The sequence below is a fragment of the Coccidioides posadasii genome, chromosome 2, assembly GCF_018416015.2.
Source record: "Coccidioides posadasii str. Silveira chromosome 2, complete sequence".
Classification (NCBI taxonomy): Eukaryota; Fungi; Ascomycota; class Eurotiomycetes; order Onygenales; family Onygenaceae; genus Coccidioides; species Coccidioides posadasii.
This window is the reverse complement of record NC_089408.1, coordinates 2,100,890-2,116,166: the sequence shown is the minus strand read 5'-3', so window position 1 is coordinate 2,116,166 and position 15,277 is coordinate 2,100,890. Positions and strand designations below refer to the sequence as shown.

The following is a 15,277-nucleotide window of genomic DNA, read 5'->3' as shown; positions in this document are numbered from 1 at the left end:
TGTGTACTGGCTTCTCTATTTCCTCAAAGTTTCCATATGACTCTTATCAGTTGAGTCACTGAGCTACTATGGAAGAAAGACCCCATAAGTGCATGTCTGCAACCCACCTGTTCTGGACATCCAGGATATTAGCCCTTCTTAGTTGCATGTCAGTGTTATTAACTAGTGGGAGTGGCTCGCTGCTGCCTTGGGGTTGTCCCCGAGGAATATCCCAGCCAGTCGATCAGCCGCTTAAAATGTGCCGATATATATATCCAGCGTAGTTCCTCTGTCAGGCCTCTGTGAGGGGGATGTGATCCTCCTTCCTTTCTGCTTGTTCTTCTTCTTTCTTTACATCCGGATTATTATATTCTTCACATTGGTGTGGTCACTGGCCTCAGGCAATGCTATGAGTTTCATTGGATTCTTTTACCGTGTATATATTCCCTTTGCTCTCTTTCTCTTTAACCTTCTTTCTCCTCTAAGGAGTTTTGCTCCCCTACCCCTTAGAGCAAGATGACTTTTATAGCCTCTGCCGACGGTGAAACCAGCACGCAGCAAGCTGTACAGGATCCGGACGAGTTCTTTTCATCGCCTATGGATATTGAGGGGGGCACCGACCCGGATTGCTTGGTACAATGCCGGATATGTCTTGATGATGTGTTGACAACTAAGACGGTGCGGCCTTGTAGGCAGTGTTCGACGTCATATTGCGATTCTTGCCTTCGCAAATGGTTCCTCGAAGCATGCGACGAAGAGTCTAAAATGCCTCCAAAATGCTGTTGTGCACTCAATGCCGGCTTGGCCAGGAAATACCTATGTCATGAAGAGTTACAGTTGTTTGTGGAGAAATACGATGAAGTCAGAACGACAAACAGGGTATATTGCCCTGTTTCGAGGTGCTCTGCATTTATCTCGTACAATCTCTTCCCAATAGATGCTCGGCCTCTGGAGTACAACTATCCCGACTTGATAAAAAAGGGGAAAGCATCGAACGAAACTGCGTCATCTATTCAACCAGCCACTGCCAAGGAAGCCTCACATCCTTCGGAGGATCGCAAGAATTTATCAGATCCTAACGCCGAAAAGATATCACTGGTTCCAGAAGCGGTGGCCTCTCCAACCGTCGCATGTCCTAAATGCGCAGTGCCGATTTGTTGCGTATGCAAACAACTCGCACATCCAGGGAGCCCATGTCCAACTTCCAAAGAGGACACCGAGCTCGAGGAAGTGCTGCAAAAATTCAAGATAAAGCGCTGTCCAAAATGCGGGAGAGGCATCCGCAAGATGTACGGCTGCCCCAAGATGGCCTGCATATGCGGCTACAACTGGTGCTGGCTCTGCGGGCGACCAACTCAGATTTGCGGAAATAGGGAGAGTCAGTGTTCTCGTTCTGACACAAGTGACGAAGACGAGAAGACCGAAACTGATCTTGATTCGGGTGGAGACCAAGAATGGGAGGAGTCTGGGTACGATTTCGGTTCAGAACCCGAACAGGGCGCGCCCGAGCCGTGGGGATGCCGCCATTGTTATATAATAGGGGAAAAGTGTTGGGCAGGGATTGAAGTAGCTTGTGAGCTGTGCTGGAAGGGAGTGTTAATACTTGATGATCCGAAAGGGGACCGATGCGGTGGCGAGCCTTCGAACTCAAGAGGGCGTGGAACTGATGAATCTACAGATGAGGAGAGGCCGCGGCACAAGACGATTATTTTGCAATGTTCTTTTTGCGAGCAAATGGTCTGTGAAGACTGCTACGAAGCCACTGTGGTCTTTGGGCGGTGATGGCACCATCCAAAGCTCAGAATATCCAGATAGAAGTATTTTGAAGCGTTTTGATACCTAGTTGTATCCGAGATCGTCCGGCGTTAGGACTAGGCGGTGCATTAACAAACATTTATCCAGCGATTCTTGCTATATTATTTCACGCATTTAGCTATCTCCTGAGTTGACCGAATATAGTTATAGCTCTCGTTCGTTCGTACTCTGTACACCGAAGTGCTTGCTGCTGTCAGCTTGATGCAAACAGTGCAAACCGGCGCAGTCATGTCATCACTTCCCGCGTCTCTCGAGTTCCAGGCCAGCAAGGGCTCGTCAGTTGAGCTGATCAAAACCCCCCCCCTCGGCTGATAATCGTTGAGAAACGAGAGTCAGATCCTACCGGGCCATTCCACCATGTCCTCGCATCTCCCCATCCGCCGCACTCTGTGCCAGTGCGTCCGATCAAACCCGGGGTCCGCCTTACGACACCTCCCACAGCGTCAGCAAACTCGGCTCCTATCCTCGTCACGATCACTCCGGGCCGCCGCAAATCCGTTACGAAATGCCTCACGCTCCGGGCGCAAGAGCCACACGGAGTATAAGCGGTCAATTGTCCTATCCGCTGCCGGGATGGCTTCGTGCGCAGTGGCCATGTTCGGGGTGATCAACATCTATTTCCCGCAAGGAGTGCAAAAGGATGATAGCAAAGATGGCATAGATAACGGGGCCATAAAGCTTGACGGCCCACCGGGATTGGCTCCAAAGGACGATTCAACGGTGATAATCGACGGCGTCGAGCAGGTCTCCACGGGAAATTCGACGATCCCACATTTCCCGAAATCGATCCGACTACCTGCGTCTTTAGACTCGCCCGACTCACGTCGCCAATCCGCCCGGACCCCCGGTGAGGAAATCAAAAAGAGTGGCGAGAAGGAAGAAGATTACTACCTTCTTGGCTTGGGTATTCGCACCGTGTCATTTCTCAATATCCAGGTCTATGTTGTAGGTTTCTACATCGCAGCTTCAGACATGGCGACGCTGCAGCAACGTCTGGTTCGACAAGCAGCCTCGCCATCTATAAGCGGAGTCCCCAACGAAAGTGCCGTGACAGCAACCTCGTTGGTGCCAAAGGAACGAGAGGATTTGAAGAAGGCACTTCTTGACCCCGAACAGGGAGAGGAAGTGTGGAATCAAATTCTCAAGGAAGGCGGGATACGAACGGCCATAAGGATCGTTCCCACGCGGAATACGGATTTCTTACATCTACGCGACGGATGGGTGCGGGCGATTACCGGTCGTGCGCAGAGGGCTAATGTCAGAGCGAAAGCACTTGCTACGAAGGAACCTGATGCACATCCGCAATCTGAGTTTGCGGATGATTCGTTTGGCGAGGCTATGGGTGATTTCAAGGCGCTGTTGGGTGGTGGCGGCGGCGGACGCAAGAGTGTGCCAAAGGGCCAGACATTGCTTCTCCTCCGGGACAAAGTAGGCGCGCTGGAGATCTTGTATCAACCGGGGGATGCGAAACCGAGTGTCTGGCTGGGCGAAGTTCTAGATGAGCGGATCAGCAGGCTCTTGTGGCTGCAGTATCTGGCTGGCAAGGTGGTGGCCAGTGACGGAGCGAGGAGGGCCATCATCGATGGAGCTATGGGGATTGTTGAGCGACCAGTGGGAACGGTCGAGCAAATGGTTGCGTGATTGTCGCGGTTCAAGACAAGAGAGGACCTAATGTGGACCTCTCCTTTTCATAAGTGCTGCATGCTTCTTGAGGTCCCTATCGGCTTCTTTTTTTGGATGCAGCTTACTGTGTATTATACTATTACGTTTATAAGATCTGACGATACTCGCCTCAGCATTGGTTTCCGCAAGTTAGTTACATCTGGTATGCTTTGATATATCTGATCAATCAACGGGTATCTGTGGAAAATGAAGTCAAGCGGCAGCGTGTGGCGAGAAACGAATGTCACGCAGAACCCATTGGCCATTTCAAGTCAGAAGAGCTTCGTAATTATGGAAAGCAAAGACATAACAAATAACCATATGATTCTTTATTATCACATCAGCAGCAATCTAACAGCTACTGCTATCTGTACAAGGGAGTATCACACGATTTACTTTCGGGATTTCCTCATGCCTGCAACGCACCAGCAGCCTTGAGCAAAGCCGGCAATTCAGACTTGCGGGCTTGCAAGTCAGAGTTTCCACCGATGTGCTTGTGGTCGATGAAGATGTTGGGAACGGTGCGCTGGTTGGTGATCTCCTCGAGAGCGGCTTGGATAGCGGCGCCATCATCTGGATGAATTAAAGAGTGTGAAATTAGCGCCAAAGTACTCCGTATGCCATAGAACAATCACACCGTAAAGACGAAATGGAATTCCGGGGGAAGAGAGAAGAAAAGAAAAGAAAAGGATAAGAAAAAGAGAGAGAGAAAAAAAAAAAAAAAAAAAAAAAAAAAAAAAAGGAAAAGAAAACTCACCGACTTGGTCTAATTCCATGGTGAAGTACTTGGCCCCTTCCGACGACAGCAGGGACTTGGTGGCCTTGCAGTATGGGCAGTAGGATTTGGAGAAGACAACTAACGTTCGTCGCGGAAGAGTTAGTCGATGCATATATAAAGAGGAGGGTAGGAAGACGCACCGACGGCGTTGTCCGCGATGATGGTTTGGGCCTTTTGCTTTGCGGCGCTCATGGCTGCGGGATTTGGTCCGGCGAACGAGCCGAACAATCGACGGAGTATGGAAGCAATGGTGGGCGAGCGGTGCTGAAGCGTCGAGGGAGATTGGATTGCAAGATATATATATATATATATATATGTAGCGGATCAGGTGGATGTGGTGTGGAGCGGGGATGAAGACGACGAGGGGGGTGTTCGAGGTGGTTGATTTCAAATGAAGCGGGCTGGATTTAATGGAAGTCGGGGATCGGCGATCGTGTTCCAACTGCGAAAACCAACAGCCAAATACCCGCTCGCGCACCGTGGACGTGTTTGACCGGGAGATACGGGAAATTATCAGTGAATTCAGCTGCGCAGGACGTCTCTCTATTACTCTGCGAAAGTCGATTACTTGGATTACTTCTTGATGCTCTACAATCCTGTCCCCCAACTCCAATGATCCTCGCGGTCGTCGCTGGATATTCGATTCTGGAATCGCCGAATTGCGTCATAAGTTCTACAGATGAGAACGGCCGACTCAGCTGGGCGTAACAGATGGAAGAACGCAAGAAGAATCGCCAGCTGACTCTGACCGCCCGTTTCCATTAACGCTCTCCGATCGACGGGCTGATTGTACGCCCAGAAAGAGCTCGGAAAGCGACGGCGAACATAATAACATGGTCATGGGAGAAGAGGGCAGCAGGGGACTTTTGTACCAACTGCCAATTCAGCAGACATGGTTATCTTTTTTAATCTTTCTCAATCGAATTTAGGATAGCCTCTAGATTACACGGTGCTTCCGCACCCCTCAATCTCCAACGAATAACGGTTGGTCCAAAATACAGCGAATCCAACGCGGATCCATCCAAGATAAGGGGAGTGTCACAAAATATTCTCTCTTTCCCCTCTCCCTATTGGGAGTTCGAGAGAACAAAGCTAGTGGCACCGACGAGACGAACTGACATCGACAACTCGAAGAAGGGGCGGGTTGGGAAAAGGCAAAGAAACTGCACAAGTAACGAAACCACGCGGCCGAAAGAGAGGGACTGTACAAACACTTGGAAGATCGAGAAGCAATTCAATAAACTGGAGAGTTTGAAGCCTTTTTCTTTCTGAGGCTGGGGAATCAATCTTTGAGGTAAGGAGAAATAAAAAGGGTGGCGGGGAAATTCGTAAGTTTCGTCAAGAGAACACTGGGGCGAGGAAAATTGAGCATCCAGGCTTGAAAAGCCAGCATATTTGAAATATACATGCCTGTTATGGCGAGGAGAAAAAAAATTAAGTCTGTCTCGTACTGGTGGCAGAGCAGAGATCGGGGGAATCGATAAAGGTCAAGAAGGGATTTCAAAAGAAAGCCGACACACATGCACGCGCACACCTGCACTCACTTTCTCTCTCACATATGAAATATGCCGCTTTGCAGACAATGCCCAAGTAAGATAACCACTAAAAACAGATGCAGCTGGATGGAGAGACAGAGAACGCCGACGGGCCACAGAACGAGGGGTAAAAAAAAAAAAGGGAAAAGAAAAAGAAAAACCAAACACATAGGAAAGCTCCAAACCTGCTAATCAAAGGACGACGCAAATGGGGGATTCGGTAATAGGTAACACACTCTTATGGAAGTGAAGAAATACGGCAAGGATAGCCCGGGAAGGGGGAAAAACTGCGATTAGCTGCCTAGATTAGAACGAGATATCCGGCTTTGACCGATATAAGCAACATTTTGATCACATAACAATGCAGCAAGAGCAGCTCTTCTTTTTGGGAGGGGGTTGTTCTTGCATGGGACTGGGCCCCGGTTTCGCACTGATGGACGTCGTGAATGTCGGTTCTGTAGCGCTAGGGATCAGAGAAGGTATTGATTTGTAACCTGAGCGGTCAGTATCACCTTTCCCGGGATGGTCTCTCATCTCCGGGCTCTTTGGCGGTGATGGTAGTGACGGCAGTGATGGGGGCGCGAAAACAATGGGACAGGGGTCTTCTTCCTTTGGCAGTTCGGGCTCTGCGACAGGAGATGGAGGCTTCTCATCACGTCGAATGGCCAATGGAGCAAAATCCTTGTCGTAGGTAGATGGTATCCTGCCCTCCTTTTCCCAGAGCTCTTGCTGGAGCCTTTTCGCGTGGGTGGGAAGCATCTGCTGGTCTGGTGGCAGGCGTGGATCTGGCTTGTACATAGTCGCCAGCCATGGAGGATCGCCTTCTGGGCGATTGAGTCCGGTTGGGGGCCGACGCTCTCCGGATCTTGTGCCCGGACGCTGATTCTGGATGCTACCGTTGCCGTTGCTGGCGGCCGCTTTCTTGTGGGTTCCCGAACTTTTCCGCGTATCTTGGGTGCCGGAAGCTTTACGGCTCGTGGCGGGGGTCGATTTGGCAGAGTGCTTCGCCTTGGAAGGTGAGTTCTGCAATTGACGACTCGCAGTGGAGGGTTGGGAGCTTTGCGGGGGGGTTGTCTCGATTTGCGGCTCTGGGGTCTGCAACACGCGGGGTGCCGATTCGCTGGGACGTCGGGTTTTTGAAAACGACAAGGTATCTTCATCTCCGCTAGTCACCGTATTGTTCCTAGTTCTTGGGAGAGGAGAGTCGCGGCCCAGGTACTCGTGAGGAATGGGGTGAGGGCTCGAAGCGAGAACCGGAATCCGAGACGAGCTCTTCCTCAAACCAGGCATGCGGTACACTCTTGACGACGACGCGCTACCACCATCTTCATAGGGATCAGCCGCGATTTCTTCTGGTAGACGTGGGTCCTCGAACACGGCCGGCCCAACGTCTTCGTCCTGCGGACCGTCGTCGATGGGAATAGGTGAAGCAAGCCGTTGCCTCTTATCCTCGTGGATGATGGGAAACGACTCGTTTGGCTCCACGCTTCCATTTGTTCCAATACTCTGGGACTCGTAGCTACGGCCTCTTTTGCTGTCTGATCTATGTCTCATGAGAACAGGATCTTGAGCTTGGATACCGAATTGCTGCAGCTCTTCGCTCTCGATCTTCGCCAGCTTGTCCCGATGAATCCAGTGCGAGTCGTCGGGCTCTTGGGGCCGGTAATAGCCTCCCTTGTCCGGCTTTGGGTCCGTTGAATCCATGATACTGGATGAGCTGCGATTTGCCGGATCTTGTTCATAAAGGTCCAATAGACTGTCTGAGTCGCTGCCGCCGGGGCCTAGACCAGTGTCCATCCGGCTTGATGTATCGCCCCGATGAGTTGCTAAATAACCCTGATCCTGGAGATGGCCCTGTCTTGACCCCGATCGCGACAGGGTGCCGGAAACGGGGGTTCCATTCACGGCCTCGGAAATACTGTTCTTTGAGTTGTATTTTGGGTGGGGAGCTGTAGAATCGTGGGACGTTCGAGGCTTGGAAGGGGCGGGATTCGTGGACTGCGGGGAGTAAATAGTTAGCAATTGAAAAAAAAAAAAAAAAAAAAAAAAAAAAAGAAGAGAAGAAGAGAGAGAGTGAGAGTTTTCGGGGGTGGAAAAAAATATAGAAAAAAAAAAAAAAAAATGAAAATAAAAAGGCGCAGGATGCCGAGATTTGATGATCATACAAAAATGCATCCTGAAAGAAACGAGGGGCCTATTGTTGGAAAAATTAAAAAAAAAAAAAAAGGAAAATTGCGCCAAGTAGAGCAACTTTCGACGTACATCTTGTCCATTTGAAGGGGATTGATCCCATGGTCGCTGGCTTTCCTTCACACTGCCGGGCGATGACAGAGCATCTGCTGAGTTGTTTGCAGCAGTCTCTGCCATGCCAGCAATAGTCTTCCGAATTGACGCAGTTTTAACGTGTCAGGACCCAAGCACACTTCCCTCGGTGCGGTTGCGTCTGTCCTGATTCGGATCCCAACCCCAACGTTTCTCCCTCAATGGGCCAGTCGTTATGATCCCCGAAGCTGTGCCTGTTCGGGGTAGGGAAGGGATAGCTTTGCTTGCCGGTCAGGAGGGAGAAGCTAAGCGTCCCAAGTGGGAGGAGGAGGAGGAAGAGGTCCGGTGGGAAAGGAAATATAATTGCAGGGATAAACTATGTATGGATGGTATGTATATGTATGGCGATAAGGTAGGGGAAACCCTCGATTGCGCAAAGGATGAAGGACAAGCGGCCCGGGAGAGCCCCGAAATTCTGAAACTGATATTTAAAAGGAACCACACTAGGCCAAGGTTCGTCCGAGCTTGAAGACGCGATCTGGGTTTGATCGTGGGCGCAAAACGATATTTTTCTTTTCTTTTTTTTTTTTTTTTTTTGGTTCCTTTGGCTCAGCAGGCCTCGACCCAGCGGTATCGGGAAATGTAGTTCGGGACGAAGACGGCCGTTGGTCGTACGGAAAACGGGTTTGGAGGGGGGGCGGACAGGACTAGGGCAGGCGAATGCTCATTGCATGGCAGCTGTGGAACCGATTTTTTGTTTTGTTCAAGGACTGGACTGACGTTTGGAAGCCGTCGAATGGATTGCTGGAGAAGAGAAGGAAAAACCCCCGGGGACGAGAACTTCTCCCGCAGAGCGCGTACGGTGATCGAAGAGAAGAGGAAGAAGGGGAGGCCTCCTTTTTCTTTTTTTACTTTTCGCCAGGGGAGGCTGAGGCAGTCGACACTTACGGCGACGGTGATGAAGATAGGGACAGTTTGGGTTGCAGAGACAGAGGGAAGAAAAGCAGCCAACCAGCAACGAGAGATGAGAATCGAAGAACCAGGGGAGCCAGCCAAGGAGTGGTAAAAGGAAGGACGATAAATGAAAGGGAAGAAAAAAAAACCAAACGAATGGCGTGCCGGACTTCTTCCTCTTTTTTTTTTTTTTTTTTTTTTTTTTTTTTTTGGTTGGAGAGATGGGCTGGTGTGCAGGAGGAGCTTCAGGACGGACTCTTTCGACACGGCAGCTTCTGGCTTATGGATCGCTTGCTGGGCTGTGAGACATGGACAGGGAGGGCGGTGGTCGTCGACGAGGTCGCTGATCGTCGCCAAGAGCGCGAACGGGCTTGTTAAATAGTGGTTGTTGAGAGCTTTGTCCACTCTTGCAAATTAATCTATTAGATCACTGGCTCTAAATTACTCGGCTCCAGTAGTTAGACTAAAAGATGAGAAGCCGCCTGCTTCGAGTTGCAAAAAAAAAAATAAAAATAAATAAAAATAAATACAATCAATAGTGGTTAATTAACGGCAGCCCCGTTAATCTCCAACAAAATAATAATAAAAAAAAGAAGAAATAGGGGTTGGCCCGTCTTTGCTGTCCACATCGAAGCTCTCACGCGGTACTCGTACGGAGCATATCATATCACTCTACTCCTTACTCCGTACAGGCATATTGCGTCTCTTTTGGAAGTGCGATGCCGCTCTTTTCGATCTGATTTGAGGACGTCTGTCTTTTCTCCCCCGGGATGGCAGCACGCGCCTCTGATTGGCGTGGTCTATCTCACTCCGCAGCCCGCTCTGCAGGCTCAATTGCCCAGTAAAAGCAGTTCCGCTTCACTTGGGCTCATGTGAGCAGGCTGGCCGTATTAATTGAAATGCACAGCTCAGATTTTTGCCACGCAGAGCTGGAAAATGTATTGCATTCTGTCATGGTGGTATACATATAAAGGAGGCCAAAAGACAAATGGTTTGGTGGGTGAGACGAAGCTTGTAAATGCACCGAATGTCGAGATCAATATAAGTAGTGATGTATGTCTTTATGGTCCAAAAAAAAAAAAAAAAAAAAAAAAAAAAAAATAGAGAGAGAGATGCAGGAGCAAGGAAGGAAATATAACAGCCGTCTCATGCAACAAGGATGCACATCTGTTCTGCTTTTTAATGCTCCGTCATCTACTTTGTATGCTGTGGCAACATGGGCAATTGAACAACTGTCAGGATGCAATCATACCGCGTAGCAGTTTTTGAAGGCCAAAAAAAAAAAAAAAAAAAAAAAAAAAAGTTTAAAAGTATGCCCACAAAGGAGAGCGCGATAGCGATAATGATTAAAAGTAAATTGAGCAGAGAAGCTGGTCATGACATAGTATCAAGAAAGGATAAAAAAAGGAAGAATTAACAAGCCAAGATACCCTTCTATGCAATTATGTATTTCTGACAAAAAAGTTCGCAGCTCCTCAACTCCATCAAACCAAACCCGTTTCGATGGTGCCGATGCAACTGGGAATGCTTTTCTTTCTCTTTCTCTTCCCCCCCGCCCCCCGGCTCTCTCTTCTACTGTCTCAATGTTTGGCGGCAGCATCAAGGCTCTTGAGTAGACTTTGGACCTTCAAAATGAGCGCCTTCCTCTGCTTGCGAGCAACTCCATCACCCTCCAACTCAACCCCATCGGCCTTGAGCAGGACCTGGGTCATTGCAGTCTCGCTTAGCCTCTTGTGCTCCATCTCTAAAGCTTTCTGGTCATGCGGCGGCTGCTCGATGTACTGCTTGATCAGAGGCTTCAGAACCTTGTCCACGTAATCATCTAGAATCCTGAGCTTCTCCCGTGGTGTCTGCGAGGAATTGAGCATGGGGGACGGCGTTGGCATGCGAGACGAGGGCGTGAGAGCGGGTGACATGGGGGCAGACAGCGGGGACGAGGGTTTGCTCTCCGTAGGGTGTGGAATATGCGGAGAGATCCGGGGTCGAGGCGGCTGAGAATGAGATATTCGTGGCTCGCTGCGTGGGCCAGCCTCGCTTTCATCCTCGCGGTGCCTATCGACACGGGCGTCTTTTCGTTTCGACTGGGCTCTCCTTCTCCCCCCTGGCGGGCTGGACAGCCGGCGTCGAGGCTCGCGCTCGTAATTGGTACGGTACCGGGCGAACTCGCCCACTTCAGACTCACTGGTCGAGTCGTCATCAGATCCAAAATCCTCCGAGACCACACACATTATCAGGGAGTTCTGCTTCAACCCCACGCTTTTAGCAGACGCATTGTCGTCCTTCAGCAACCGGCCCTTGTAGAGCAGCTTGATCCGCCTCAGTCGACTGACATTCAACACGTTGCCGGCCGCCCTCCGCACGTCTCCAACCGTCAGGATGCCATCACCAATTGCAAATGCGGGGAATTGGAGCAGGTAAGACTTCGTATGGTGTCTCAATCTGAGCACATCGGGCTCCCGCTCATCGTCGTCGTCGTCGTCGTCGTCGTTGTCGTTCTCGACATCATCTTCGTCGTACACGTGCTCGCCGCCGGCAGCACGCTGTGGACCTAGATCTCTCATCGAGTCCAACCGGCCGAACGACGGTCGACGCCAGCCAGCGCCGAGCTCCTCGGGCCCCACGTAGTCAAAGTCCTCGTCCCGCACCTGGGGAGCTCGGAAGAACGCACCAAACGGCGAGGGGACATCTCTCCACACGTTCGAACGTCTCCAGCTGGTCATTGTGATGAGCAGGGTGGCCAGGAGGACAGCTAGAGCGGTGGCTGCGAGGGCGAAGGGAACGCCAAGGGAGGATGAAAACGGGAGGAAAGGGAGGAAGAAAGCAACGCGAGACGAAACGGCGGCGATGGACTGCGAGGTTGCGGTCTCCAGATGCAGAACGGAAGCGTGGAGGGCGGGGGGGAGGTTAGACACCAGGGTGGTCCAGTACGAAGCGACACTCGCGCGTACGGAGGGGAGCAGGGCCAGGGTCATAGATCTTTTGGTGCTGGGGGGGAAATAAGAGGGGGGGGGAGAAGGAGGAGTGGTGGTGTCTGGGAGCGCGGCAGCACGGGGCGTCAGGTCATCTCAGCTTGGATTCCTGGAGAGGAGTTCCAGGTGGAAAGGCTGCAGTCATCGTTTTTTCGTAGGTTTGAATTCGGTGACAAAGATGGTTTTTTTCCTCTCTCTTCTCCGACCGCCATCCCAGCGCTTATTTCTGGAAGACGGTTATTTAACACCACCAAACACCCCGTGTAATCCCAATACCGCATAATTACGCCGTTATTATTAATCGATCCGCCCGCCAACAGCGTCGTGATGACCGCCGCTCAGCATTGATATAAACAGCTCCCAGTGCTGAGCCAAGGGCGGGGAGCAGGTCGCGCATTGGCCGGCGCCGTGCGATCCCCGTCGAGTCGCCTTGTGACAACAAAGAGCTGCGTGCATCGAGCGTCATTTGGGAAGGCTGTTGGCTGTTGGCGCTCTACACTCGGCTGTTCGGCCATGACCTACATACAGTCTCTCTCTCTCTCTCTCTCTCTCTCTCCCCCCCCCTCCCCCCCCACGCAACACAGGCCGCAAAGGCAGTGATTCCGCTATACGGGGTAATTACTACTAAATACATATTAAATAATGTCTATGTGCACTAGAACCGGTAAATAGATGTCTCCGAACAGAGCCCATATAACCTCCCCCAATGCTCTTTCAAAAAAAAAAAAAGTAAAAAAAAAAAAGAAAAAGGAGGCTAAATTGCTGTACTCCTCCAAAAACTCCGTCACCACATTAAGCTGTGTTAATTGTACACCGAATCTGCAGAACGCCGCGCGCACCCTAATCGGGCTAGGGACCAAATAACCGGTTCAGCCCGCTTGAATTCCCCGAGCCTCGACCTTGCTCCTCCACATCGTCGTCGTCGTCGTCGTTGTCGTTGTCATGGTCACCGCGCATCCACCTCGGCCGTCTGAGCTCGGAATCCACACGCTGGAGCCACTTTGGCTTGCCAGCCGTCTCAAACGTATTCTTAACCCTATGGACGAACGACTGGAAGGGACTCTCATCATCTTCGTCGTCCGAAACCGGCTGGTGAACGTTTATGCCCCTGCTCGTAGCAGAGTATTCGTACTGCGGCAGACTACTGGATGATCTGTGTGAGGGGGGAACTCGTAATGTAGGACCTCGACGCGGGATGGTATGACCGTTATCACCAGAATCGGTGTACCGATTGCCGGGGACGGCTGAACGAGAAGAGAGCCCAAGAAACCCCGGACCGCTCAGCTCTTGGTTGATCAACTCGCGGCCTTCACGCCACGTACCGATCCCAACGCCGGTAGGGTCATCCGCAGCGCTGTCCTCGCCCTCGAGTAATCCGAATCCCAAGGCGTTTCTGACCTTGCCGTACATGTTGAACAGTGTGGCGGCGACAGGAACCAGTATGAAGATCGGAAAGAAATAGTCGAATCCCTTCCCAAGCGGAGTTAGATCGATAAAGCGGCCGAGGAAGTCGTAAAAAGTGGTCTGATGTTGAACGTCCCGGGAGAGGAGAGTAAGGAAGTTGTACGCCAAGGGAACGGTGAGCCTGGCTATCAGGCCGGCGTACCAGCAGGCACTCTCGCCGTAGGTGTTTCGCCGCACAAGAGCGCGGTTGCCCCAGACTTTTGTGTCAGTTACGCCGGCGAAAGCGGCCGAACACATATAGAGCAGCCAGCCCGAGGCCACCATCTGGCCGAGAAAACTAACTGTCGCCGTACCATGATAGGCGTGGGTGACACTCAAACTGACAATCGAGATGCTGGGTGCAAATGATTTGACAAATTCTGACCAAACAATGCAGGCGGATGCGATTGAAAAGAGACCAGCGCATACGATTCGGACCGCCGGAAGGACATGGAAATGGAGCACGTGGCGAAGGTATGGAGTCAGCAGTGAACGGCGGTGGGAAAGAGTAGAATGCGACGTGTACCGGCTGAATTCGAGGTGTTTTGAGGTTGAAGAATCGATGATCGCCTGGCAATCGGCTGCTTCCTGCACAAGTCGACTCCAAGCGTCTGTGAAGCGGGCATTCTTATGGCGCGCGCGGTTCAGATTTCTCGTAAGCTCCGCCAGGTATCTCTCCGTGATAACGACGGGGCCGGTGGACCTTGATGCATCGGCTAGAGCCAACTGAGGGGGTCCGGCCCCTGGGAAATCTGCGCCTTCCACCAGATCGTCTATCCAGTCCTGCAGGTCTAATGGCACGCTCGTTTTGCGCCTCTCCAGCTGGCTCACTCGGGCTCTAATATCTTCAAGGCTGGATTTAGCATCGATCAAGCGATCGTATATCAGGGGAGCCCGGGACTGAAGACGCCGTAGCCTATTGCCTGGGTTTACGTTTCTCCAGAGACCCCTCGGTATAGCCACGAGACCGTGGCCCATGAGATAGATAGCCAGAACCAAGCCCCAAACGTATGCCAAGGCCATGACAAGACTCTTCAGGGAGCTAAACCTAAAGCCATTCTGGATCAAAACGTATACAAGGCCGACTATGCCACAGGACAACATAAGGAGTTGGTAGCGGGCGTTCGATCGGAGGGAGTAGGCGATTCTGGCTTTCGGTGTCCGATGTCCCGAATCAACGTATTCGCCAAGTAGAGGGAGAATCAGCCTGCATTTGTTTGAAGTCAAACATCTGTCAGTTCGCAGTCGGAAACAAATTTTGGGTGGGCGTGCTCCAATAGAAAAAAAAAAAGGAAAAAAGAAAAAGGAAAAGGACCATACCATGTGAGAACGAATGTAAGCCAGTAGGTTATCCGCCAGGAGACAAGCATCACGCGGGACGGAAGCCATATTCCTGACGGGGAGCTGCCGGACGTGCTCGAAGTGAGATCGATGGGGACCAAGAGAATGACGCTTGCAGGAAGAGCAAGGGCCAGGAACACGGGCAGGGCGAGGTACGCTGGCGTGCTCCGCAAGGGTAGGTAGTGTCTGAGGAGGAGGAGAACGAGGAAGAAGATGGAAACGACGGCAAAGGCCGCAAATATGCCCGAGCCCACCGGAGGAGGACGGGCAGTCTGGGGCGAGAAGAAAGCCATGATGCGTGTAACCCGACCGAACCTAAGACGACAATGATGTTTGAATGGATCCTCCACCCTAGATCTGACGGAAGCAGCTCCCCGAGTTCCTCCCTCGTAGACGCCGTGAAATGTCGCTCAGCAACTTGGTATCATCGAAATAACCGCTAATAGAAAAGCTAGCCGCCGGAGCGCTCATCTCCGGCGCTCGAAGAACCAAGGCGAAAGAGGGAGCAAAGCATAAAAGGCCACTTTCTGAAGCAAATG

At 51.4% G+C, this 15,277-nt stretch overlaps 7 protein-coding genes across 7 annotated transcripts; 3 read left to right on the top strand and 4 right to left on the bottom strand.

Moving 5' to 3' along the window:
- Positions 1–495: 495 nt before the first annotated feature.
- Positions 496–1,761, top strand: D8B26_003217 (uncharacterized protein; the record flags this gene model as incomplete). The annotated part of the gene is made up of 1 exon (XM_066124072.1): positions 496–1,761. The coding sequence occupies one exon, from the start codon at positions 496–498 to the stop codon at positions 1,759–1,761; it is 1,266 nt and encodes a 421-aa protein (XP_065980147.1).
- A 390-nt stretch (positions 1,762–2,151) lies between these two features.
- Positions 2,152–3,435, top strand: AIM18 (Altered inheritance of mitochondria protein 18 mitochondrial; the record flags this gene model as incomplete). Its single annotated transcript, XM_003068507.2, has 1 exon — positions 2,152–3,435. One exon carries the CDS (start codon positions 2,152–2,154, stop codon positions 3,433–3,435), a length of 1,284 nt encoding a protein of 427 aa, XP_003068553.2.
- A 430-nt stretch (positions 3,436–3,865) lies between these two features.
- On the bottom strand, positions 3,866–4,426 carry D8B26_003215 (uncharacterized protein; the record flags this gene model as incomplete). Its single annotated transcript, XM_003068508.1, has 3 exons — positions 3,866–4,029; positions 4,214–4,312; positions 4,375–4,426. The coding sequence occupies 3 exons, from the start codon at positions 4,424–4,426 to the stop codon at positions 3,866–3,868; spliced, it is 315 nt and encodes a 104-aa protein (XP_003068554.1).
- Positions 4,427–5,656: 1,230 nt separating this feature from the next.
- D8B26_003214 (uncharacterized protein) lies at positions 5,657–8,136 on the bottom strand (the record flags this gene model as incomplete). Its single annotated transcript, XM_003068509.2, has 2 exons — positions 5,657–7,767; positions 8,032–8,136. The coding sequence occupies 2 exons, from the start codon at positions 8,134–8,136 to the stop codon at positions 6,121–6,123; spliced, it is 1,752 nt and encodes a 583-aa protein (XP_003068555.2). The 3' UTR covers positions 5,657–6,120.
- Positions 8,137–8,751: 615 nt separating this feature from the next.
- On the top strand, positions 8,752–9,363 carry D8B26_003213 (uncharacterized protein; the record flags this gene model as incomplete). Its single annotated transcript, XM_066124071.1, has 1 exon — positions 8,752–9,363. One exon carries the CDS (start codon positions 8,752–8,754, stop codon positions 9,361–9,363), a length of 612 nt encoding a protein of 203 aa, XP_065980146.1.
- Positions 9,364–9,956: 593 nt separating this feature from the next.
- Positions 9,957–12,136, bottom strand: D8B26_003212 (uncharacterized protein). Its single transcript, XM_003068510.2, has one exon. It carries the CDS (start codon positions 11,955–11,957, stop codon positions 10,566–10,568), a length of 1,392 nt encoding a protein of 463 aa, XP_003068556.2. The 5' UTR covers positions 11,958–12,136; the 3' UTR covers positions 9,957–10,565.
- A 343-nt stretch (positions 12,137–12,479) lies between these two features.
- Positions 12,480–15,214, bottom strand: D8B26_003211 (uncharacterized protein). The gene is made up of 2 exons (XM_003068511.2): positions 14,718–15,214; positions 12,480–14,604 (listed from the first exon to the last, which is right to left on the bottom strand). The coding sequence occupies exons 1-2, from the start codon at positions 15,029–15,031 to the stop codon at positions 12,804–12,806; spliced, it is 2,115 nt and encodes a 704-aa protein (XP_003068557.2). The 5' UTR covers positions 15,032–15,214; the 3' UTR covers positions 12,480–12,803.
- Between the last annotated feature and the right edge of the window lie 63 nt (positions 15,215–15,277).

Excerpts from the sequence above, each read along its gene's own strand:
- D8B26_003211 (XM_003068511.2), bottom strand. The coding sequence starts at position 15,031 with ATGGCTTTCTTCTCGCCCCAGACTGCCCGTCCTCCTCCGGTGGGCTCG. Across the intron at positions 14,605-14,717 it reads CTTACATTCGTTCTCACATG|GCTGATTCTCCCTCTACTTG; the intron begins GTATGGTCCTTT and ends AAACAAATGCAG.
- D8B26_003212 (XM_003068510.2), bottom strand. The coding sequence starts at position 11,957 with ATGACCCTGGCCCTGCTCCCCTCCGTACGCGCGAGTGTCGCTTCGTAC.